The sequence below is a fragment of the Trifolium pratense genome, linkage group LG4 (genome assembly GCF_020283565.1).
Source record: "Trifolium pratense cultivar HEN17-A07 linkage group LG4, ARS_RC_1.1, whole genome shotgun sequence".
In the NCBI taxonomy this organism is placed as follows: domain Eukaryota; kingdom Viridiplantae; phylum Streptophyta; class Magnoliopsida; order Fabales; family Fabaceae; genus Trifolium; species Trifolium pratense.
Window position 1 is genome coordinate 15,813,039 of NC_060062.1, and position 25,889 is coordinate 15,838,927.

Consider the following 25,889-nt stretch of genomic DNA (forward strand, 5'->3'; position numbering starts at 1 on the left):
TTTTATGTGTCACATTTTTAATAATTTAGAAAATATACTGTTGACATGCCAGAGTCCACGTATACTAACCATTTTCATGTCACTAATTATATATATATATATATATATATATAATTTTATTTTATAATAAAAACACCAAAATTAAAACAAAAATTTGGTTATAAGTTAGAACCCGAAATAAAATAAAAATAAAACTAATATTGTGGGTTCTTACTTATAACCACAATCTAATTTTGTATTTTATTTTTGTTTTATAGTATAATAATTGTTATTTTGTTATTTTAATTTTGGTGTTTTGTTTATAAATAAAAATATATATAATTGATGACATGGAAATGGTTAGGATATGGGGACTCTGACACGTTAATAGTATCTTTGCCGTATTATTAAAAATATTAAAAATGTGACGCATAATATCAAAATTGGTTGAAAATTAAAAAGAGAAAAAAGAATTTGCATAGACACTGTAAAATAATATTGAATTTAATTTATATGCACCGTTAGTGTAAAGTTATTTTGCACATGCGACCAATAATATACCGACACATCATGTATGATAATTAAAAAAACATGATGTGTCACATTCATTAAATGATGTGGCAACGCGTCGTTAGATGTATTGTAAATTGTTTTTACACCGACGGTGCACAACAATTAAACTCAATAATATTTCACCCCATTTTCTTCAAATAACATGAAAGATGGATTGCTTCAAAAAAAAAAAAACATGAAAGATCGATAATTTCTTATTAAATGACCGTGTAAAATTATTTTACACCGTTAGTGTATCTCCTTTAAACTCAATTAAAATATGGGGAACATTTTGATAGGTAGAACAAAATAGGGGACCAAAACTGAAACCCGCATTTCTTCTTCTTCTTCTTCTTCTTCAGTGTGTTTCTGTTATTAGGTCTTAGAAGCTTTGTTCAGTTGCTACTTCGAAAGAAGAGAAAATGTCTCTACGAGTTTTGAACCCTAACGCCGAAGTTCTCAATAAATCGGCGGCACTTCACATGAACATCAATGCCGCTAAGGGTTTACAAGATGTTCTTAAATCCAATCTCGGTCCTAAAGGAACAATCAAAATGTAAACTTTCTAATTTCTCCATTTTCATTTTCATTTTTCTTATTAACCTAACTATTTTTTTTTTTTTGGTTGTTCTATGAATCAGGCTAGTTGGTGGTGCTGGTGATATCAAACTCACTAAAGATGGTAACACTCTTTTGAAAGAAATGGTTAGTTTAACTATTTTTCTCTTCCTTTTTCTTAATTCATATTATGATCTACGATCTATGTAGCACTGACACTTCATATTGAACGCGTAAATACATATTTACATTCATTTTCTTAGACACATAAGCTAGCTTATAGTTTATAGCTTATAAACTCATTTGGTTAAAAAAGCTCTGTTTGTTAACAATTTTTCAAAAAGAGCTTATAGCTTATAGGAGCTTATGAGCTTATAACTTATCATTTTTCCTTCCAATTTTACCCCTATCATCTTGAAAAAAATTAAGTAGTAATTAAAGGTATACTTTTTTATGTCATTTCATACTTATAAGCTAGTTCAACTGCTAATTTTACCAAACACTACAAATTCAATCAGCAAGCATATAAGCTATTTGCTATAAGCTCATCCGCTATAAGCTAGCTTATCAGCTATCCGCTATTTTTTATCAAACAGAGCCTTAATAGTTAATTTATTTATTATCCGTTTTGAGTATCAGTTCAGTGTTGTGTTGTGTCTGTTATCTTTAGGTACTTGATAGGGTACTCAGTACTCACAAACGCTTATCATGATAAAGTAAAGTTATACCAGGAGATAAGCTCAAATAAGTTGATCCAAATAGGCACTATGTTTATGTTGAAACAGTTATATTAATAAAGCCAATAGACTTAGTTACGTTCAATTACTTCCATTTTCTCATATTACTATGATATCTTGATATATTAGTGTTGTGTCCGGTAATACTGCACATTCTAAGGTTATTTTCACATGGAAATGATTAATGATTATAGTAAAACTGGACCATGTACTTATATTACTTTATATGTGTCAGGATTTCTTAGTGTAAGATTAGGACTTAGAAATAGTTATAGTAAAACTGACACATGTTGCTGCATTCAATTACTCTCATTTTCTCTGGTGTCGGCATATTAGTATCATGTGTCTGTATGTGTTAGGATTTCAAAGTTTAAGATTATGTTTACTTGGAAACAATTATAGTAAAACTGAAATATGTAACTGCATTCAATTACTTGCATTTTCTCAAATTATTGATGTTAACTTGTTAGTGTTGTGTTCAGTATCCATGGCAATGTCAATACTTCATAGTCTATGTCTCTATGATTATGTTTACCTGGAAATAGTTATGGTAAAATGTTGTTTGCGGTGTTATTTTTTTTGGGTGTTGAAAGTTTTGTGGAATGTTAATCTTGTTTCATTTGTTGTTGCTATACAGCAAATTCAGAACCCAACAGCTATTATGATTGCTAGGACGGCAGTTGCGCAGGATGACATTAGTGGAGATGGAACTACTTCTACTGTCCTCTTCATTGGAGAACTTATGAAGCAATCTGAACGTTACATTGATGAAGGTTAGGTTAATGAGTTTTTCGCTCTGTTGCTTATGTGTATGTATGTGTGTGATTGTCAAGTGGCTTGGCTTCATTTCACTGCATTGTAATATGCACCACTTAAACACATTTTGTGTTATTAAGATAATCTTAATATAGCATGATATTGTTTAGATGAACTTTTCAATAAGCACTTGAAGGGAAAAAAAAGTTCCAATGATATTGAAATGACTATAAACATTGTAACTTATAGCTTTTCTTATGTTGAAATCAACCTCTACATTATGACATTTTCAGAAGCTCCTTAACCTTTTCATGAGCATCCATAACATTTTTGCAAGCTAGGAATTGAATAATTATTTCAGTTCAAAATATCACATAGTAAGGCGATCCAAATTAGGCCCTTTACCGGATGAAAAACATGAATTGCCATTAGATTAGATTTAGAGAATAGAAAAATTGTAACTTGGGTGTTAAGTGATCCTCCAAAAGAGATAAAAGCTACTACATGGTTAAAGTGCATTAGAAACAAGTCACGAATGTTGCATGATTGCACAATCTGTTTGTATGTAAGAGCATTCCCCTTGTGACAATCATGAGCTGTGTGCCAGACAGGCACTAAATGTAATCTCATCCTGAAATAGGTGTATGGGCAGAGCAAAGAAACATCCTGAAATGCAAGTAGATGGATATTTTGTTGTGTCTTTTTTGTCATTTGTATCAAATGCTAAGAGATTTATGAAATACTGTAGGCATGCATCCACGTGTGTTGGTTGATGGTTTTGAAATTGCAAAAAGAGCAACTCTACAATTTCTTGAGAAGTTTAAGACTCCTGTTGTAATGGGTAATGAGCCTGACAGAGAGATTCTCAAGATGGTAGCAAGAACAACCGTGAGGACAAAGGTGAATTTATTTCATTTTATCCATTTTTTATGGCATTTGATCAACTTTGGTATTTATGGATAGAGTGAACAAATAATTTATCAACATAATTTTTCGCCTGGCAGTTAGCATTAATACATTCTAATTTTTTATTTATTTCCTTCTCATTTGCAGTTGTATGAGGCACTCGCTGATCAGTTGACTAACATAATTGTTGATGCGGTGAGTGCATGTTGAAATATTGATATTTATGAGTCCTTGTAGATATGAAAATTTAGTTTTTGTTTACTTGCTCTTTAATATGTAGATTATGATTTTTTTGACCTTTTCCAACTGGTTTTAATTAAATTTGCTTTGATAGGTTTTATGCATCCGAAAGCCTGAGGAAGCAATTGATTTGTTTATGGTGGAGATTATGCACATGAGGCACAAGTTTGATGTTGACACACGCTTGGTATGTTTTTAGCCACTCTTCTGCCGATTGTGTTCAGTTCGCTGGATATCATTTAAATTTTGATCTGAATAAATTAAAGAATGTTGTGTTTCAACTCACTTTGCTGGCAAATTAAGAGCCTGCTTGGTTTCCAAATAGTTCATTTCTCATTGTAGTAACCAGTATCTGTTTAGCATGTAGACTTTGCCTTAACTCAAATCATTGCCCTGATCTGTATTTGTAAAACAGTGAGGCCAGACTTGTTAAGTAACCCCCAAATGGACTATCTTCTGATCAGAACCAAATTGAAGAAAAGCTTCCGCCATTGCTAAAATGTAAACTTGTAAAGAAAATATAAATGGACAAAACTACAACACCTGTGCTAGCGTAGTCTGTTGCGTAGACAGTATACATCATGTGCAATCTACAATAACACAAATATTGATCCGTGTTTAATTATAATTTGCCCTTTTGCCTTCACTTTGAACTACAGACTTACAGTTCTGTCTCTGGTATGGGTTACCTATATAGTTTACCAAATTATTCTCTTGCATTCATTCAGTTCAGTTATATTTTCTAGGTTGAGGGTCTCGTCCTTGATCATGGTTCTCGGCACCCTGACATGAAGCGCCGCGCAGAGAACTGTTATATTTTGACATGCAATGTATCTCTCGAATACGAAAAGAGGTAATCGACTCAATATATTCCAACTTATGTTTTCTGCATGTGTCATAGTTAAATGGAAATCAATTGGCTCTTTTTCACCTGTTATTACAAACACATGTCAATGCATTTCAAGAGTTAAAAACACTATTATACATATTATGTATGGTCGGGTCACAGTATTTGGATTTTGTTATTGTAGTTAAAATGTTGATTATTTGCCAGATGCACAATATTAATTTTTTAAGTTACGATTATAGAAGTATTAAACATTATTATTTTTATACTCGTGATAATTTTTTTTAATTATTTTTATACATGTGTACAAGTTTACAAATTGAGTCTACGGATATTGCACGAATTTACTAGAATCTCGAGTTTGACAACCTTGCATGAGATTAACATTGTGAAATTTTCTCTTCTCAGTGAAATAAATTCAGGTTTTTTCTACTCAAATGCTGAACAGAGAGAGGCTATGGTTATAGCTGAAAGGCGTCAGGTTGATGAAAAAGTTAAAAAAATCATTGAACTGAAAAGAAAGGTAGGTTTTTCCTTATGTATCGTTGATTCTTACATGTTCTTCCGTGGTCATACATTTTGGTCTTCTGCTATATTGCAAAAAATAGTAAATTGATCTCTCTGCTTTTGTTTAATTGCCTTTATGCTTATATTTGTGCAGGTCTGTCCTGATAATGATAGCAATTTTGTTGTCATCAACCAAAAAGGAATTGATCCCCCATCATTGGACATGCTTGCAAGGGAAGGCGTAAGTAACATATAAGCATTCACTGGACATGCTTGCTCTGTTGATTTAAAACAATTATCAAGGCAGATTCTTTACTATGGCTGTTAAACACATCCACTGTGTATTTTAGTAAAAATGTCTGATATACGATGTAAACCAGAAAATAATATAATTGTTAGAACACCCGGTACACAAATTGCATGTTCTTAGTGTATTATGAACTCAGGCTGACATCTGTTACATTTTCCCTTGCTCTGTACAATTTCATCTGCTGATCATTTTATCCTTGTGTTGTAGATAATTGCCCTTCGCAGAGCAAAGAGGAGAAACATGGAAAGATTGGTTTTGGCTTGTGGAGGAGAGGCTGTAAACTCTGTGGATGACTTGACTCCTGAATGTCTGGGTTGGGCAGGATTAGTCTATGAACATGTCCTTGGTGAAGAGAAATATACATTCGTGGAAAATGTGAAGAATCCCTTTTCTTGCACAATTTTGATTAAAGGTACATTTCCTAACACAGTGAAGTTGTCAAGCAGATCCTTCTACTTTTTTGCCATGTTGCTTGCTGTACATCTTTGCAACAACCTGTTTTATTTTATTGCCATTGTTGGTTTTAAGTTGAGATTAATCAGAAATGCTTTCATAATGATCCAGGTCCTAACGACCACACGATAGCTCAGATTAAAGATGCCGTCCGTGATGGTTTGAGAGCCGTAAAGAATACCATTGAAGATGAATCTGTTGTCTTGGTAAGATTTTATTTAGTCAATCAATTATTGATTTTTTTTTCCTTCTGGTCACATGCTTGTGTGTGTTATTTATCCACTCCATATTCTGTGTTAATTTCCTCAATCAACTAAAGTTCTGGCGGTTCTTTAAAATGCAGACAACATGGTTTAGCCTCGATACAAAATACTTAATCTGGTTTTTGGGAAGGATGGCATAGTTAAAATGTTATTTGTTTCAAAACATAAATACTCAAATAGAAGTGTTCTTTTTCCTTATATGGTTAAATATTAGTTTTTGGGCCTAATTGCAGTACAATGCTTTAGATAACCTGTTCTCCTGATTCAAAAGTTAAAATGGGGTAATATTTATGTAAACTTTTATATATTTTTGGCAAATTTCACAGAGTTATGTCATAACCTGGACCAGGATCATTGAACCCACATTTTTGCAATAAGACACACATTACTGCCTTTGATAATAATGTGCTTAACATATATGCAAGAATTGAATTTGGAGGGAAAAATGTGCTTAACATGAAAAAACATCGAATCTACTTGTTTCAAGTTGTAAATACTGGGAAAACGAGCAACCAAACTACGAGGACAACAGATACAAGCAATTATGCTTTTTCTAGCCTTTGATACAGAACTCTGGTTTGCACATTTTCTTATGCTGATTGTGATAGACATGAACTGAATTTCCTTGCTCATTTTCAGGGGGCTGGTGCATTTGAAGTTGCTGCTAGGCAACATCTTATCAACGAAGTTAAGAAAACTGTTCAAGGGGTAATATGAATGACTTAATGCTTTCCAAGTTTTTATTTACTTTTATTTGTCAGGTACATATCTTAACAAGAATAATGCTAGCAACACACTCTTTAACAAACACACTCCAACACACTCTCTTTTATTGGTTGAAATTCACATGGGTCCCATAAAAAAATGTGGACCCATATAACTTGTATGGGACCCATATAAATTTTAACCAATAAAAGAGAGTGTGTTAGAGTGTGTTTATTATTGGAGTGTGTTGCTAGCACTCCTCATCTTAACAATGATGTTTGTTTATAACTTTAAAACAGCGTGCCCAACTTGGTGTTGAGGCTTTTGCTGATGCACTTCTTGTGGTGCCTAAGACACTTGCTGAAAACTCTGGGCTTGATACTCAAGATGTGATTATTGCCCTTACGGTATGCCTCATCTAAATTTATTATATGTCTTCACGCCTTAACTGTGATTGTATACACGTGTTCATATAAAGAGAAGATAGATTGGCATTAACAGTACACTTGCTGAATGCTTTTTCAGGGAGAGCATGACAGAGGGAATGTTGTTGGATTGAGTCAAAACACTGGAGAACCTATAGACCCTCAAATGGAGGGTATTTTTGACAACTACTCTGTCAAGCGCCAAATCATCAACTCAGGGTATGGTTGAACGTTGACTATTTGACACCATCAATCTGCTTCCTTTACCCCGTGTCATATTTTCCTCATTTTTCGTTGTGTTTTGGAAGTTGGATCATGAAAATGCTAGTACTATGTCATACCAAGGGTGGGTGGGCATGGGCTAGACGGATTTTGGAGTTTTTTTCCAGCTGAATAACAATCTTAGATTAGTGAATTGAACATTCATAAAAAAATCCACTTACAAAAATAATAACAGATAACAAATTTAACGTATATAACAAAACCTAAAATTAAATAAATACATGTTGCAAATGTAAGCAACACAACTGCCAAAGTCTCTAAAATTGCATTATTGACGTAACAAGTGGGAACTCTGCACGACCTTTCCACCAACCATGAAAGCTTAGACACAATTATTAACTTATGTTTTTTTACTGTCAATGCTATACAGGCCAGTTATAGCATCTCAATTGCTATTGGTGGATGAAGTAATCCGTGCTGGGCGTAACATGCGGAAGCCAACTTAGATGTTCTTTCTTACATGAAGCCTCTCTTTTGATTAGGGTTTGCCATGAGCTTTATATTGACGTGTCAACAATGGGGATTGTTATGAGTTGCTTACTTTGAAAACGAAGCACCGTATTGTATTTTGTTTTGTTTTCTTTTTGAAGGAGATTAGTATGAAGTCTACTATGACCCAATTTTGGCCGCTTTACAAGTTTCTTAAGCATTTGTTATAGATAGATCTGGTTGGAAATGTGATTCATCTTCGAAAGTTGATTTGTGTTCATCAGTAGCAGGTGTAACATCCATCCGTAATGCATGATTCATGTTATTTTAGTGGATACATTTTTACAAGCATCAATCTGGAAATTAAAATGATATTATATCATGCAAGTAGAAAACCGTAGTTTAATCTGAAATTGATCGATTTGTGAACTACTATTATTAACATAGGTTTTAAATTTTAGTGGAAGTAAATGGGAAAGGATGTTTTCCATTGTACTTTTTACTAAATCAAAGGAATGCTGTGATTCACCAGGAATCTTGTTTAAGAGACAAGTTATAAGTTGAATGAATTATGTTGATTTAAATTTCTATTGCAATCTATCAAGCCTTCTGTCAATTCATTTACTAAGATAAAAAAGTCAGGAAATATTACAATATACTACATAAATTGAAATAGATTTTCCACTTCTTCACTGAATTCTACTTAACAACAAACTTAAGACCATACTTAACAAAAATAGAAATTGGAAGTGGTTGAACTCAACAATCAACTAAATCTTCCCTCACTGAGCTACTTAACTTTATTTGTTAATCTATTTATGCTGGATTTTATGAGGTGTTTTGCCCAAGCAGTGGAGAACATGTGTTTGTATCTGCAGGTGCTGTAGGTCAACTTGCTAAGTTGCATGCTGCTATGTTGTTGGAAGTGCTGGCTCAAAGGAAAAGGTCCCTTTCCCTATTTTTCTTTACTCTATAATTAAAACATATTTAACCCTTCTGATTTATAGAGACAAAACTACTTCTTCGGCTAATCTAAAAGTATCGGAAACTCAACATCCAAGTGAGCCACAATTTAAAATTCTACCCAACTTGACCAATGAGAGTATTAAAGTTGTTGATTATGAATTGTTGGAAACTGATTCAGGAATTATGCCTCCAATTTCAAGCTATCATCCAAACATTAGTTTTAGAATTATGTTAGAAATGTTCAATGCGACCCAAAATTTGCAAAGTTAAAAGGACCTTTAGGTCTTTGTGCAAACCTTATAGAAACAAATAAGTGCAACACATTGGATATGATTTATAACCTTCAAAAGTTGATTTTTTTTTGTTTTTGGTTCTTAGTGATACTTTCTGATAGCAACCGCAAGCGTGAAATCTATTTTTCAGCTACAAAATTTGTTACATGTTTTTTTTTTTCCAACCACACCACACCAATATATAATGTCATTACTTTGTGGCTAATAGGGCTAATTATTTGCCTATAAATATCAATTGGCATCCTAATGAATTAAATAAGTTTTTAGTGTAAAAAAACATTATTTATTTAATTAGCTTTTTTTATTTTTCCATCACATATAGTGAATGAAATTAAGAGAGGCAAATCACAGATCCAAATTGTCGCAACAAAAGTCTCAACTTACCAATAACTGCTTCTATTTCTATTTTTTTTTTAACTGCACTCACTGTCTCAATTCAATCTTCCAACTTTGCATTGTGTCTCAAACCCCACAACAACAAGGTATCCTTACATTACTTAATTACATATTTCTAGTAATCTTAACATGTTAAGATATTCATTAATTAATGTATGTGAAACTAATAATTCTTCAAATTTATATTAATGCATGCATCATCTATTATGCATTTGTTAATTTTTTTAAATAATGATTGTTGTATGAGGAAACTTGTTTAATTTGTGACACTGATTAATTAATTATTTGTATAATAAGGTTGTACAATGGTGGGAATAACATTACTTTTAGATCTATGGAGGAAAAACCAACAAAGCTTTAACATGGCACATACCTATCCATCTTCTTGGCTTTTCTCTGCATCTGCCACTGCTGCCTCAATTTCTGCTGGAGCATCTTTTGCTTCAAATCATTTTTTGGGGTACAATCCTTCTCCATTTTATCATAATCTTCTATGCATTCATCCATCAATAATTTAGACAAACTTAATTATATAGTCAATATTTCTACGAAGCACCGACATAGACACTAGATACGACACTGATACAAACACGTTGACATTGGTAAAAATTTGAAAAAAATGAATCTATTGAACATAACTGTTAGAAATAATATAAAACCATTGATGTGCCTCTATCATAACAGCTTAAACTTTTGGGATAATCGGTTATTTGACATGATATCAGAACCTCTATGACTAAGTGATCTAGAGTTCGTTTCCCGCTCTCCTCACTCTCTAATTAAAAAGTGGAATTTAAGCATATGGTATGTGGGCCTATGCATTATCCACGCTTCAAGCCCAAGTGAGCTCTTGCGTGAGGGGACGTGTTAGAAATAATATAAAACCATTGATGTGACTCTATCCTAACAGTTTAAGCTTTTAGGATAATCAGTTATTTGACAATAACCACATGTGTCGATACGTCTGACACCGACTAGACACGCCTTCGATCAGAAGTGTCGATCCTACACAACAATTTTTTATTTGGGGGATCATAGCTTTTACGGATCATGATTCCTCGTGGTTACACATTAAGTAAGTCAGGTTGTTGGATGAAGAACAAACGACTTAAATTTTAAGTTTATGTCTTAAATTCGACTTATGAGATTAAAGCACGAGTCATCATATCATTTTCTAGTAGTGTGAGTACGTTACATGAAGGCATACTTTTCTTGATTTCATTATTGGAATTTGTAGGTATTCTAATCTTTTCGCGCAGTTAGTATATCGATGATAGTTGGATCAAGAGCCAATGATCTAAATTTCAAGTTCAAAAAGTTGGATTTTAAAAACAATCAAAATATTTTGTGAACATTCTGATCTGTATCCAACAATTACCAATGCACTAACCGCATGAATGAAGAGATATCCCAATCGAGAGAATCCATTTTCACACTTTTACTTATCGGAGTGATTCAAATCCAACTTTTATGCATTTTATCTTATAATTTTTTAATTCCTTCAAAAAAAAAAATCTTATAATTTTTAATTTTTTTGAAACTATAATTTTTATCTTATAATTTTTAATTAAAACTATGATGATGCATAGCAGAGAAAATACTTTTATATTTATATTAAAACATGTATTAATGTTGCTTGAAATATAAGAATAATAGAAAATTGAATCTTGGCATCATTTCACATTAGAAATTTTGCCTTTTTTTCCAAATTTATTTTACTTCTTGAGTTTATAATTTATATTAACATTCAAGAACACTAAACACTTGATCAGTTTCAGGACACCAATAGCTTATTCTGACGCTGGAGTGGCAATTCCCGATGATTACCTTTCCGGCGTTCGAACTTCGACCGGGAAATATTTTTACCATGATACTTTAAAGTATACTACTACAAAGAGCTACAATGTTGAACTTAAACCATTATGGTCTGCTCTTGAATTGAGGTCATTTGCATTGATTTCATTGAGATCATTCTTGATGTTTTATTTGCCTCTTTTGGAGCCTCATGCAAAAATGGAACAAGATTTTCATGACTTTATTCTAGACAAAAAAGATGAACTTCGTAGCAATTTGGCTACCCCATTCAAAAAGTCACTTTTGCAAATTGCTCGTGAGGTGAGTAATTATTTTATATATTCTATAATAATTAGTAAAGAAAGAATTATGGCATATATATGCAATATTCACTTATAACATTGTTCAACTTCAATTGATTTTTTCTATAGACAACTTTTAGTAAATTAGTGGTAAATTACATCATGCGACGGTTTAAGTTGTTTAATTGTACCAGATTAGTTCTTTAAGTTTTTTTTCTTCCACATAAGCCCTTTAAGTCTTATGTGTACCATCTCCTATCGTCTACGTGTAACTCTTGTCGATTTTAGAATTTGGTTAAATGATTTGGACACGTACATTGCACGGGGTATAAAAATATTACTTAGATTGGAATGTGCAAAATATTAAGTCATTTGAGACTTATTAGTGTTAGAAATTTTGGAGGAAACATTTTGCATATTAATAGTGATATTGTTTATTGAATTTTTTTGTTAGGAAGTTACTAAAATGAAGTGATAAAAATATTTGATCCACAATTTCTACTTAATTCTATATATGTCAAAGTAGATGAGTTCTATAGTTCACAATACTTTATATAGAACCTTATATTCTTATTACTAATTTTATATGACATTGTTCAAAAGTTATATGATGATGATAAGTTGATTTTTGTTTCAAATTCATGACAGGTTACAGTTGTAACAACTACACGCATTTTAGAAAGAATTACTTTCCGTTATGTTTCAACAAAAAGGGCATGGAGACTTCTTAAAGGTCCTTTTTTTTTCCTCTTATATATACGGGGAAGAATCAAATTACACCGGTCTAACATTACTCAAATGTTACATTGGTTTACGCCGGTGTAATTTAATCCCTCCCAGATATAACCAAGAATGAACATAATGATAAAATCAAATAACTAGGATCCTATGGTATTGATTTTTCTGCATTCGACTTATGCGATATCTTGACCAGATGTTCCTACATCGGCGGCTCGCAAGGCGGGAAGGGGAATGCCAAATTATGTTTACTTCTATTCTGTGAGCAGAGCAACTTTTAGAGGTAAAAGAAATGAATAAGTTGTAATTTTACTCTTATAAGGTTGATTTATTTTTGTTTAATTTATAACTTTTTTTTGGTGCTAATGTTTGTTTATAGGGCACATACTTGGTGTTGCAGCATCATGGATTGTTCAAGTAGGAGTCAGAGTATTTCAATTCTTTACTTTTAAGTCAACAAATGAAGATGGTAGCATTAACAAAGATGAAAGAAATAGAATTTTCAAAGAGAAAGTTTTCATAGCTACACTTAAGTGTAATGCATCTCTAATTTTTGCATCTATTGGTGGAGGAATTGGAGCTACCCTTTTTCGTCCTTCAATTGGTCAATGGATTGGTAAGATTATCGATAAGTCATTCAATCAGCATTGCACGGTCATTTAAGGTTTTTTTATACATATTCCCTCCGTACTAAAATATAAGTCGTTTTGACCATATTTCAGGTTGCGTTGTTGGTGATTTGACTGGGCCAGTTATTGTAGCAGTTTGTTGTAACAAAGCTTTTGACTGGAACCTTTAGTGTTGTTTATGTTTTTCTTACAAATTCATTTCCTATAATTCATACAAGACTTATGTATCAAGATTTAAGATATTTTGTAGCACTTAAATGCCATTTCTGATTTAAGAACTTCCAACAAGTGGAATTCTTGCATTCACAGGATGAGAGCTTGTTGCTGTTTCAAAAGATTTTCAATTATAGTCCTTGAATTCTAATTTTATTGCATTGCATTTCTTTTTTTTTTTTTTTATTGTATACTAGCAGGCCAGACGCCGCGCCTGTCTGTCTGTGTCCAACTTATGTCCAAAAAAAAATAAAGACATGTCTTATGTTATGTGAGTTTGTTAATAAAAAATTCTTGCTGCTAAAAAAAATGTGCCTTATGGTGAGTTTGTAGAAACACACAAGAAACTTATCAAGGTTCACACTATAAACCAATGTTAATCTTTAGACAAAACAACACGTCCCATAAAGTAGGGTGCTCAAATTCAAATCAATCCAAATAAAAATCATAAATTGGACTAAAAACACCAAAAACCACAAAAAATCAAATATTTTTGGATGTGTTTAGAAGTCCTTTTGTGAAACAATTTAAGGTTGTCAACAAGGGCGATGTAGTCATATTGCCTGCTTTTGGAGCTGCAGTGAATGAGATGCTGGGAAAGTACATAATTGTGAAAAACATGGCAGAGGTTTGTTCTAAGTTGCTGCTAGTAGTCATTTTTATGTTTAGTGAATGCCTTAACTTGAATTTTATTTTTTTGGTAATTTTTGCATAACTGTAAAACTTATCCAGGCTGAATATGTTTGCGACTATATTCTTGGTGGTGAACTAAATGGATCCAGCTCAACCAGAGAGGCATTTTTTCGAGGTGCGACTTTTGTCCTGTCCTGTTAATGATCTTGCTTTCCGAGCCCTTCAATGTCGTGATTATTTTATTTTTCATGTACAGAAGTTTAAATTTGCGCTTTCAAAGGGCTTTGATCCAGACAGTGACCTGATAAAACTCGGCATTGCAAATCAGACAACAATGCTCAAGAGAGAGACCGAAGAGATTGGTTAGCTTTTATCTTTTTAGGAGTTGGGGCAAAGGGTTTCCCCTGTGCTCTATTCATATGTTTTAATTAATTCTGATATGTATTTTGCTGATCGGCTCACAGGGAAACTAGTGGAGAGTGATGTTGGGAAAAAACCGGCATAGAGAAAATAAAAGAATGCAAGCACAACACAAGAATATAACGTGGAAACTCCAAACCGGAGAAAAACCACGATCGTTGTCAAAACCGACAACCAGAGAATAAACACTATGTGAAAATTGTTACAACACATAGACTACTGATGACGGATCGTCACACTCTCTATTCCGGGCCTATTTTAGCAACATTAGATGCATTTTAGTAGGTTTTTAGCAATAAATATAAGAGAAATCTGATCATAAGCTTGATTACTTGTTTTGCAAGAAAACAGGAAAAATTGCAGGAAAGTGCTGATTTTCACTACGCTGGGGGCGTAGCCCATCACGCGCCGCGTGATGGAGATCACAGGGAGCCAAGTTTTTCACTCTGATCACGCGCGGCGTGATACCTGACCACGCGCGGCGTGAAGCCTTGTTCAAGAAGTGGATTGCTCTCTGACTTGATCACGCGCCGCGTGATACCGTTATCACGCGCGGCGTAGTTGATGGATCTGCAACCACGCGCGGCGTGATAGATCTGGCGCGCGGCGTGATTGCGTTCAGTATATATGGTTTCTGCATAATTCTGTTAGAGGGTTGGAAAATTCTGCAATTTTGATCTACATTCTGGGTTTGGAAACTTCAAGATTGGGATTCAAGACTCCAGAGGATAGCTCCAAGCACATCAATAGCATGGATTCTCAAGCCATGAAGTTGAAGCGAGGACGCGAACGAAGCAACATGAGGAGCTAAATCCCTTGTGGAGGTAGGATCTAGGATAGCTTAGGATGTAGATGAATTTCATGTAATCTGCTTAATTGTAAGGATTTACTCTGTTAATAGTGTTTACTTAATGCAATTCGTCTCTTAATGCTTTATGATCCTTCATTAGTGTTGTAATGATTTTGAGTTAAGTCACGTGCGAGAGTATTGATTTAATTTCTGAACTGAATTGCATTGAGCACTCGAGTGTTTCCGGTCGAGAGATTGAGACATAGAGTGTAGCGAACGATCGACGCGCTTTCATATCATTCGTTGTAGGTAGCTTCCGCCCGAGAGATCGGGGGAGTATCGACAACGAATAGAGTGGATTTTGACAAGAGATTGCGATTCACTAATCTGTTGATCTAGTTGTGAACACTTGAGTAAATTCCTATGATATAGTAGATTGCATGTGGTTTAGCTATAGACTAGGTGATTCCGATGATTCTACCTCGCTTTTCCATTATATCAAAGCACGTTTTCTAACAATTCATCACTCAACATACCCCCAATTTATGTGTATTTCTTGTATAATGTTTATGAACACTATTAAACTAGTTTAATCACACAATCCCTGTGGATCGATATTTTATTACTACGTGGTAATTCGTTCACTTGCGAAAATTATCCATCAAGTTTTTGGCGCCGTTGCCGGGGATTGTGATTGATTCGACAAGGCAATAGTGTTCATATTTTCTGTGTTTTCCTTATTTTTCTGTTTTATATTTTTCTACCGGAACGTTCTACTTGTGTGCTTCCTTGTGCATGCGGAGAACAGGTCCAATTGAGCTGGAATTCGATTCTGAGATTGAGAAAACAGCACGAGCAAATCGTGAAGTGGAAGGAAGACATGTTCGAATCATACAATCAAGAGGCACTTTTAACTAGTTGCAAGTTCAATAATGTGTTTCTACAAATCATTACCAAACAACTAGAAGCTCAATGTATGGTGCAAGCAACCTTTCAAAATAATCCTCATTTCAACACCCACAATCTTGGAGTGAAGAATCACATGAATTGTTCTTATGGAGCTAATCCAAATCAAGCAATTCCTCAAGATCAACATTTTGAAGATCACCTTGAATCTTTTGAAGATACTCTTATCTTAGCCATGAAGATGACTCAAGGCAATTTTGAGGTGATGAAGGCAAACCAAGAAGTGTCAAGCAAACGTCATGAAGCCTCCATCAAAAAGCTCGAAAACCAAATGGGTCAATTAGCAAGGCAAGTCTCTTCTCTACAAACTCAAAGTAGTTTTTGTGGATACACCACGGATCCTCTTAATGAAAGTTGTAATTCCATTAATTTGAGGAGTAGAGAAGTTTCATCACAAAAAGTAGTGGAGAATCCTAAGAAGGATGAGAGTAAAAATGGTGTAGTTGAAAAGATGAGGGATGGTGTAGTTGAAGATAGAAAAGAAAATAAGAAAGAAGAAAAAAATAAGGAAGAAAAAGCTTATGAGGGTGAAGTTGAAAAGAGAGTGGAGAATGAGTCTAGTGCCAAGAAAGGCAAGAAACCTCTTGTGAAGGACCCCAAGTTTCAAGTTCCTTCACCATATGCTAGAATGCCTTATCCTAAGATGAAGAGGGTCAAGAACCAAGACCTTGAAGTTTGTGGAGTGGTATCCGAATGTTTCAAAGTAGAAGTGCTAGAGGAAGCGATCAAAGATGAGAAAGAAGAAGAGTGGGATCATGAGATTGAAATTTTTCTTCAAAACTTGAATAACCCCCTAGAAGAGGAGAAAGAGCCAAAGGCGATAAAAAAGCCACCGGAATTGAAAGAACTTCCTCCTAAATGGAAGTATGTGTTTTTGGGTGGCGACGCTAAGAAACCCGTGATCATAAGTGATTTGCTCACTCCACTAGAAGAGAATGACTTGTTAAAAGAAGCGGAGAAAGTGAATGACGACCTAGGATGGGACTTGGATGGTATGGTTCCTATCTATTGTTTGTACAAGGTGGCCAAAAATGAAGAGCCCAATCCGGTTGTTAATCCTCAAAAGTCTTCCACTTCAACATTGAAAGCTTCGGTGAAGAAAGACTCTAAGAAATCTCCATCACGGTCTAGTAAGAAGGAAAGAACCAATTTGAAGACCAAAGGGGAAGAGCTCAAGAGTGATTCGGGAAGTGTGAAATCATTACTTATTGATATTAATATTGCTCCTTTGAATGAAGAGAACAAGAGGAGCCGGGTTGAATCAAAGTTGAAGTATCCTCCCTAACTTGTGATGATGAAGCGTCAAGCTAATGACGAGAAAGAAGCGCTTCATGGGAGGCAACCCATGAGTTTACGGTCCTTTCTTCCCTTTTACTCTTATGCTACTTTACTTTTGTTGGTTTGTAATAATATTTTGATGTTGCTTGGATTTGGCTGGATGTACTATTTTAACCTTGAATTTGAACTTTGTCTTGTTTGATTGGGGAATGGTTTTTACTTTTAGAGTTTGTTTCAATACTTTGGCATGTTCCTTCTAGTTACTTGAGTATCAATTGCTTGATTTTCTCCGTGTGTGATATGTGAAACCTGCAGTGCAATAGCTTGTTGCACTCATGTGATCAAGAGGCAAAGGAAGGGAACGCACACTTTCTGACCGGTTCTTTGATTCGACCCAACCGAGAGGTATTGAGCCAAACACTCCTTTTTCTTCTATGTGTGATATCCACTCATGTATTGTCTCTCGATTTTGCTTGTCGTCTGTTTATTTGATTGGTACTTTTGTAGCACACACGAGGCATGTTCCTTGGTCCCTTTGAGCCTTTCTATACACCCTTACATATAATTATCCGTTGCTTAACCAATTTGAGCTGAAAAAGAATATGTTATTTTGCACAACCTTAAGAAAATTTTGTTGAAAAAAGGAACGACTTTCTTGGAGGTTAGGCACCTAATTAGTGATTGATGCACATTGCTCACCACTAAGTTTGGGGTTGCTTTTTGGAATTAGCAAACAATAAAGTTTGGGGTGAGGGTACTAGAGAACTTACAAAAGTTTGATTTGAAAAATTGAGAAAAATTTTCAAAAGTTACAAGGCTTTATGTGGAAGAAAGAAAAGAAAGAATAAAAAAAAAAAAAGGAAAGAAATGAATATTGAGAAAAAGAGAAAAGAAATGCAAAAAGAAGTGATAGCCTTGAGTACAAAAAGAATTGCAAACTTGTGTGTTGAAATGAAAATGTTCTCTAGTCCACTATGTTTCAAAAGAATAAGGGTTGGTTTATGAAAATTTTCTTTGACTAATAGGGGGATCTAACTCCAAGTTTTTCTACTACTTATCCAAAATGTCACCATCCACCCTAGCCAAACCACGTTATAACCCTAAAAGACCTCTAATGTGTGTGCACAAAGTGAACCGAATGAATTCTTAGACTACTTGCAAAATTATTGTTGACTTGCATTGATGTGTTGATTTGAGTGAAGTACCAAAAGCTGAAGAGTGCATGTAAGTAGTGTGATGAAATCATAGAGCCTTGGTCGAAAAGTGTGAACTACTTGAAAATGTCTTGCGGGAACGATTGTGCGATTGAGCATTGTTTGCAGGTGGATCATTGATCATCAGGTGATTCTCACGTATGTATGATTCGAGTGAATTTAAGGAAAATGCCAAGGTCTTGACACAAAAGCTTGAGGTAAAAGTTGTTTCCTTGAGGACAAGGAAAGGTTTAAGTTTGGGGTTGTGATGACGGATCGTCACACTCTCTATTCCGGGCCTATTTTAGCAACATTAGATGCATTTTAGTAGGTTTTTAGCAATAAATATAAGAGAAATCTGATCATAAGCTTGATTACTTGTTTTGCAAGAAAACAGGAAAAATTGCAGGAAAGTGCTGATTTTCACTACGCTGGGGGCGTAGCCCATCACGCGCCGCGTGATGGAGATCACAGGGAGCCAAATTTTTCACTCTGATCACGCGCGGCGTGATACCTGACCACGCGCGGCGTGAAGCCTTGTTCAAGAAGTGGATTGCTCTCTGACTTGATCACGCGCCGCGTGATACCGTTATCACGCGCGGCGTAGTTGATGGATCTGCAACCACGCGCGGCGTGATAGATCTGGCGCGCGGCGTGATTGCGTTCAGTATATATGGTTTCTGCATAATTCTGTTAGAGGGTTGGAAAATTCTGCAATTTTGATCTACATTCTGGGTTTGGAAACTTCAAGATTGGGATTCAAGACTCCAGAGGATAGCTCCAAGCACATCAATAGCATGGATTCTCAAGCCATGAAGTTGAAGCGAGGACGCGAACGAAGCAACATGAGGAGCTAAATCCCTTGTGGAGGTAGGATCTAGGATAGCTTAGGATGTAGATGAATTTCATGTAATCTGCTTAATTGTAAGGATTTACTCTGTTAATAGTGTTTACTTAATGCAATTCGTCTCTTAATGCTTTATGATCCTTCATTAGTGTTGTAATGATTTTGAGTTAAGTCACGTGCGAGAGTATTGATTTAATTTCTGAACTGAATTGCATTGAGCACTCGAGTGTTTCCGGTCGAGAGATTGAGACATAGAGTGTAGCGAACGATCGACGCGCTTTCATATCATTCGTTGTAGGTAGCTTCCGCCCGAGAGATCGGGGGAGTATCGACAACGAATAGAGTGGATTTTGACAAGAGATTGCGATTCACTAATCTGTTGATCTAGTTGTGAACACTTGAGTAAATTCCTATGATATAGTAGATTGCATGTGGTTTAGCTATAGACTAGGTGATTCCGATGATTCTACCTCGCTTTTCCATTATATCAAAGCACGTTTTCTAACAATTCATCACTCAACATACCCCCAATTTATGTGTATTTCTTGTATAATGTTTATGAACACTATTAAACTAGTTTAATCACACAATCCCTGGATCGATATTTTATTACTACGTGGTAATTCGTTCACTTGCGAAAATTATCCATCAACTACTCTCAACCTTCCATTGACTCCCAATACACCCACACTCTCCAAAGCAAATACCTAACTACATCTCTCAACCCTCTAATACAAGAGTACAATAAAAAGAAGTCAGATATAAGCTTAAAGTGCTAGTGACCGGTGCGTTGAAACAAGGAACTTGAGGTCTCTTTATATAGCATTGAGCTCCTCCACTCTTCACTTTTCTAAGCAATGTGGGACTTCTCAAATATAATTTCCTTGACCTTTTTTTTCTTCTTCATTAGCAATGTGAGACTTACATTGCAATCAACCCCAACAAATGATGTGCAAATATGATGTCGAAAACGTTACTGAGCACTTTATAAGCTTCAACACAATTTGTGATGCTACTCAGGTTTCTACTTCTCGAGTAATACATTGCACCTTCAAGAGATAGCTGAGGAACGCGGAATTCCTTCTTAGTGGATTGATAGTGAGCAAAGAATTGGTCCAGGAAACAGAATAGCACACAAATTGAATGTAAGCAAACTGTTTTATATAACCTATAAGCTTCTTAGGAAATAAGCTATAAACAGTCTCATAAACTGATTTCATAAACTCTCCCAAACGGTCTCACAAGTGCTTATGCCAATAGATAAACTCAAACAAGTCAATTCAAAGAGTCATTTGTACCTCATCTCATCAACTGTTATTAGTTCTTTTTCACTAATAATATTAATTTTTATGTTTTCATCTTATAGCATGGCGAACTCGTGGAGAAAGAAAACTTTCTACCAAACGGTCCATTAAGGATTGGTGTAACATCTGGTGCATCTAACACCAGACAAGGTATTTTCTCTTGCTTTGCATGTGAAGTGATAAAAAATTGTTGCCTTCCATTCTTGTTCGGATTTTGTAAATTTCATCAGCATAGTTCTTCTGATGTAATGATTCATGAATAGAAATGTTAGCATAAGGTACTGCTACATTTAACTTCTTTTCTTTTTGTTGTCAAGACATTTTAACTATTGTTACTAGACACAATCTTTGAACAAAAAATCCAACACTCTTGGATGAAAATACATAGTTGGTTAGTATTACTCATTTTAATGTGTTCGTTGAAGTAGTTGTTATAAGTTTATTTTATTTGTCAGATGTTTTTAGTATTTTGTTTGACAAATTCACAATGCTTCACGCATCATGAGTTTGAGGGTGAGTGTTAGATAATAAAATATTGGGCTTATGCTATTGGGCCCATTAGGTTTATAGTCCACTAGGTTTTGCTATATAATAATCTCTTGTAACTCTATTTTATCAAGTAATGCAATTCTAATATTATGTAACCCTAGTTGCTTCCTTTGTTATTATCTTAGTTTGTATCTTTGATTCTAACATGGTATCGAGAGCAACGTTCGATCCGCCTTGAACGGTTCGTCGCTTCCGCCGCTTGTGTTCCCAAAAAGTTTGGGGATGTTTTTTGTTTTGTTTCTTATGATCGATTGATTGTCTATGTTGTTGTGCTTCCACTTCAAAAAGGGAGATCTGAAGGTTGTCGTTTACTGCAGTAGGATTTGTAAAGGTTGTAGGAAAATAAAAGCACCGCTTGCAATTAAGGAAGAGTTGGAATTTGTTTAAAGTCATTGTTTTGGGATTATTTAGATTGAAAGGTAGTTGATTTCCCTTTGAGATGTTGAGTACGATAAGAGAAAATTGTAAGAGATTGTTCCTATGTTTGATTGTCGATTGCTGCATCTCTTTGATCGGTAGCAGTTTCTTCGAGGGCAACAATAAAAAGAAATACGTGTGTTTGATGCTGTTTAGATTTCCGGTTTGGTTGCTATCTTCCGGTATTGTCTTGATTGGTTCTTCAATGCAGTGGTTCTTTTGATGAAGGTTTTCCAAGGTAAATTGTTTTGGTGTTTGAGTTAGTAAATATGAAGAAAAAAAAAAGTCAATTTGTTAATTGTTGGGCTGCAGTTTTTATTTGTTGATCGGTCAGGTTTCAATTTAATGAGTATTAGTTGGTTACTAAGTTTAATTTGGTCCTGTGTTGCAAGTGATGGCACATGATAGTTTTGGTCATTCTGTTGACATCAATGAGTTACGTGTCTTGGAAAATCTTGTTTCCTTTGTATCAGTTTGGTTTAATTTGGTTTCTTTGGATTGATTGTCTCTCTCTCTATTGGTCTTTTTTGTTTGATTGTCTCTTCTCTCTATTGTTTCTTCTGATCTATTGCACATCTCCCTCTATTTGTTCTGATGGATTGCATTGCATTTCTCCCCTATTTGGTTTCTTCTGTTTGATTGTCTCTGTCTGATTGCTTCTCTATGTTGATTTTCTTTTGTCTGATTGCATCTCCCTCCCTATTGATTCTTCTTCTGTTTGAATGCTTCTCTTTTTCTCTCTATTGGTTCTTTTGATTGGCTCCTCTCTCTGTTTGGTTTGATTACTCTCTCTGATGTTTTCTTTTCTTATGTCTGATTGATTCTCTCTCTCTCTCTCTCTGATGATTTCTCTTCTGTTGGATTTCTCCCCTTTGTTCTTCTATTTTGTTTGTTTCTCTCTCTATTGACGGATTCTTCTGTTTTGTGGTTTGATTCTTCTTTATGTTGGTTTGGATTAATTTGATTTGATTGGTTCAGTTCCCATTTTGTTTGGTTATGGGTCTATGGCTCATTTGGTTTTGTTCGATTTAAATTGGTTTGGTTCAGTTTGGATTGGAACAATTTGGTTTGGTAAAGTTTGGATTTGTTGGATTGGTTAGCTTTGATTGTATTGGATGATGAATTGGTTTGATTTGGTTTGTCTCTCATGATCTGTTTGGATGCTTCTATCTGATGGTTTCTCTCTTTGGATGCTACTTCTCTCGGATGATTACTCACTTTGGTTGCTTCTCTCAATTGGTTAGTTATTAGTTGAGTTGGTTTATTTTCTAGGTTAATTTGTAACAAGCTTAAGGGGGGTGTATTGGATTGAGATTTCAAAAAACTATTTTGACAAAAAAAATCTTGAGGATTTTAAAAGACTTTGTGAGATTGTATTGATTTTGTGAGACTTTTTTGAAAGACTTTTACAATCAAGATTTTTAACACAAGAATTCGTGAGATTTTATAACACAGACTTTTGAGATTTCGAGGTACTATATAGACTTTTAAGATTTTAATGACTCAATAAATTCGATACAAATTTCTTCTAAATAATGAATCAATCAATAATTAATAATCAATGAAAATGAATTATTCCTTAAAAAAATCAATGAATCAAACAAAACAAAAAAGGAAAAAAAAACTATGAATCATAAAAAAAAAAAAGCAACGATGATGAAATTGCAAAAAGAAGGTTGTATCAAATTATCAGAAATTGCAATATACCAGAATCAACGAATCAATATACAATGAAAAAAAACAACAAAGACTTTTCTTTTTTATGAGAAATTTGTATCAAATTATCTTAAGAATCGTTTATTCTTTTGGTTGCAAAAAGTTGCAAATTATGTTACAGAAATTTTTCACAGGCATAGATTGAAATGAACCATATAGTTTGGTTATTTATTCTTGCGTATGGATGTATACGATGAACGATTTTAAACTGGAGTGATATATAATAGCCATTCAACAAGATGATTGAAAAGTATAGGAGGTTGTAAAAGAAAGAAGGTGAACTCCAATTTTGCCTGCAGGAAAAAGTCTATGGAAGAAAAGAAAAGTCTTGAGGGTTTGAGTGAGATTGTTGGATGACAAAAGTATTTATATTCTCAACAAAAAAGTCTCTCAAAATCCATTTCACAAAAAAATCCATCAAAATCGGTAGACTTTTGAATACCTAGAGACATTTTAAAAGTCATAAGAAATCTCAATTGAATACCCACTGATTTCGTTGCCCTGAAAAAAAAATCTTAATTGTTTTAATTGAATACCACAAGATTTGTTTATATTTTATAAAAGTCTTGATTGAATACCACAAGATTCTTTTTCCACAAAAAAGTCTTTTAAAATCCTTTGAAATCTCAATCCAATACACCCTCCTAAAGCTTAGTAAGCTTTAGCTTGAGGGGTAGTGTTATAAGTTTATTTTATTTGTTAGATGTTTTTAGTATTTTGTTTGACAAATTCACAATGCTTCACGCATCATGAGTTTGAGGGTGAGTGTTAGATAATAAAATATTGGGTTTATGCTATTGGGCAGGTTTATAGTCTACTAGGTTTTGCTATATAATAATCTCTTGTAACTCTATTTTATCAAGTAATGCAATTCTAATATTATGTAACCCTAGTTGCTTCCTTTGTTATTATCTTAGTTTGTATCTTTGATTCTAACAATAGTGCAGGGGAAAAAAGGCATAGAAGCAGGACTGCGAACTATTTGGTTTGCGTGCATATGGACAATGTGGAAAGCTAGAAATGCAAAGATTTTTCAAGATATATAAAGATTCATCAGCTGCAGTGATCGTGGAAGAATCAAAGATTCTATCGTGGAATTAGCTCAGAGTAATGTCAAAAAGCTTCAATTATAACATCTCACAGATGGTTTTTTTTATTGGAAATGGGCTGTTTTGTACAGTGTTGGCACCCCTTGTGCCTTGCTATTAAAGAACCAACTTCACAACTTAATTGAGTTAATTTCTTTTTTTTTAAAAAAAATATTCAGAATTTCAATGATCTATTGAAGAATGTCAATAAAGTTATAGAATAATTTGATAGTTTATTAACTAAACACATGCTCCTTTACGTTTATTTTAGATTTTAATTTGGTCATTTATGTTTAAAAAATATCAATTTGGTCTCTTACGTTTTCATTAGGTTTCAATTTAGTCATTTCCAATAGTTTTGTCACTAACACCGTTTGACTATACACGTGTCAGTGTGTCCAAATGTTCATGTTGCTGTCCACATATGCAAACTGACTGCAACATGTGACAAAACTGACGGAAATGACTAATTAATGCAAAAGGTAAAAACGTAAAAGATCAAATTGATATTTTTTAAACGTAAGAGATCAAATTAAAACCTAAAATAAACGTAAATAACCAAATATGGGGCCAAAATCCTCACCAACAGTACAATCTTCTAAGTTAGAATTCTTTTTATTGGGCCAAAGCCCATGGATCTTAAATTCATTTGGCATTGGATTGATGCATCTAGTATTTGGGACCTTACAGAATGCGGGTGGCCAAGTTTGAACGAATAAAAATTCATCAAACGAAGGGGGTGAAGGTGCTGGTGGTGGTGATCGAGAAGGTGGTAGTGGCGGTGATCGAGAATGTGGTGGTAGTCTTGGTGGTGATCGAGGGTGGTCTTGGTGTTGGTCATCGAGAAGGTGGTAGTCGCGGTGGTGATCGAGAATGTGGTGGTGGTGATCGAGAAGGTGGTGGTTGTTGTGGTGGTGATGGGGGACTTTTGCTACCTCTACCTTGAGGCTCCTCCTCTAAGGAAGGTAGGGTGTTGGAGACATGCATGTTGTAGGAAGAAGTGACGACATCTGCTTCATATAGGGGTCCATCTGCAACATTAATCAAATACATATATTAGTTAATGAATCAATGAATGAATCAATTTAAAATGTGAAATAAGGAGTGAGTGGCAACAATTAAGAAAGAACGAACCGCAAGCATGCACGAACGCACACGTGCACGCATGCACGCATATACTAAAGAGAAAATAATTTTGATGCCTTAAATTTAAACTCTTGTGTGATCACTCCTCTCGTACACCCTTTAGAATTTCGTACAATATTAATTAGCTTTCAAGTCAATCCTTGACCATTCCATCTACCAGCTGTAGCATACACTTTTTACAAAAGCATATATGTAAATTTACACCTAGACATATCCATCCTTAAAATTTTATCTCTCTTTTTTATACTTTATAATATGAAAA

The 25,889-nt window shown here is 34.4% G+C and overlaps 2 protein-coding genes and 1 pseudogene across 2 annotated transcripts; all 3 read left to right on the top strand.

Annotated features, from left to right (window-relative positions):
- The first annotated feature begins 825 nt into the window (after positions 1–825).
- LOC123924694 (T-complex protein 1 subunit zeta 1) lies at positions 826–8,288 on the top strand. The gene is made up of 15 exons (XM_045977650.1): positions 826–1,087; positions 1,173–1,236; positions 2,464–2,599; positions 3,331–3,482; positions 3,636–3,683; positions 3,823–3,915; positions 4,475–4,581; positions 4,984–5,098; positions 5,237–5,323; positions 5,600–5,804; positions 5,957–6,051; positions 6,748–6,816; positions 7,113–7,220; positions 7,339–7,457; positions 7,891–8,288. Exons 1-15 carry the CDS (start codon positions 954–956, stop codon positions 7,964–7,966), a joined length of 1,608 nt encoding a protein of 535 aa, XP_045833606.1. The 5' UTR covers positions 826–953; the 3' UTR covers positions 7,967–8,288.
- Positions 8,289–9,909: 1,621 nt separating this feature from the next.
- LOC123924701 lies at positions 9,910–13,353 on the top strand. The gene is made up of 6 exons (XM_045977656.1): positions 9,910–10,064; positions 11,383–11,719; positions 12,349–12,433; positions 12,635–12,721; positions 12,818–13,054; positions 13,161–13,353. Exons 1-6 carry the CDS (start codon positions 9,910–9,912, stop codon positions 13,235–13,237), a joined length of 978 nt encoding a protein of 325 aa, XP_045833612.1. The 3' UTR covers positions 13,238–13,353.
- A 300-nt stretch (positions 13,354–13,653) lies between these two features.
- Positions 13,654–25,427, top strand: LOC123922175 (annotated as a pseudogene).
- Positions 25,428–25,889: the final 462 nt, after the last annotated feature.

Bases quoted from the DNA above. Each gene is read 5' to 3' on its own strand.
- LOC123924694 (XM_045977650.1), top strand. From the start codon at position 954: ATGTCTCTACGAGTTTTGAACCCTAACGCCGAAGTTCTCAATAAATCG. The intron at 3,483-3,635 runs GTGAATTTATTT...TCTCATTTGCAG, and splicing joins GAACAACCGTGAGGACAAAG to TTGTATGAGGCACTCGCTGA. The intron at 3,916-4,474 runs GTATGTTTTTAG...TATATTTTCTAG, and splicing joins TTGATGTTGACACACGCTTG to GTTGAGGGTCTCGTCCTTGA.
- LOC123924701 (XM_045977656.1), top strand. From the start codon at position 9,910: ATGGTGGGAATAACATTACTTTTAGATCTATGGAGGAAAAACCAACAA. The intron at 10,065-11,382 runs GTACAATCCTTC...GATCAGTTTCAG, and splicing joins GCTTCAAATCATTTTTTGGG to GACACCAATAGCTTATTCTG. The intron at 12,434-12,634 runs GTCCTTTTTTTT...TATCTTGACCAG, and splicing joins GGCATGGAGACTTCTTAAAG to ATGTTCCTACATCGGCGGCT.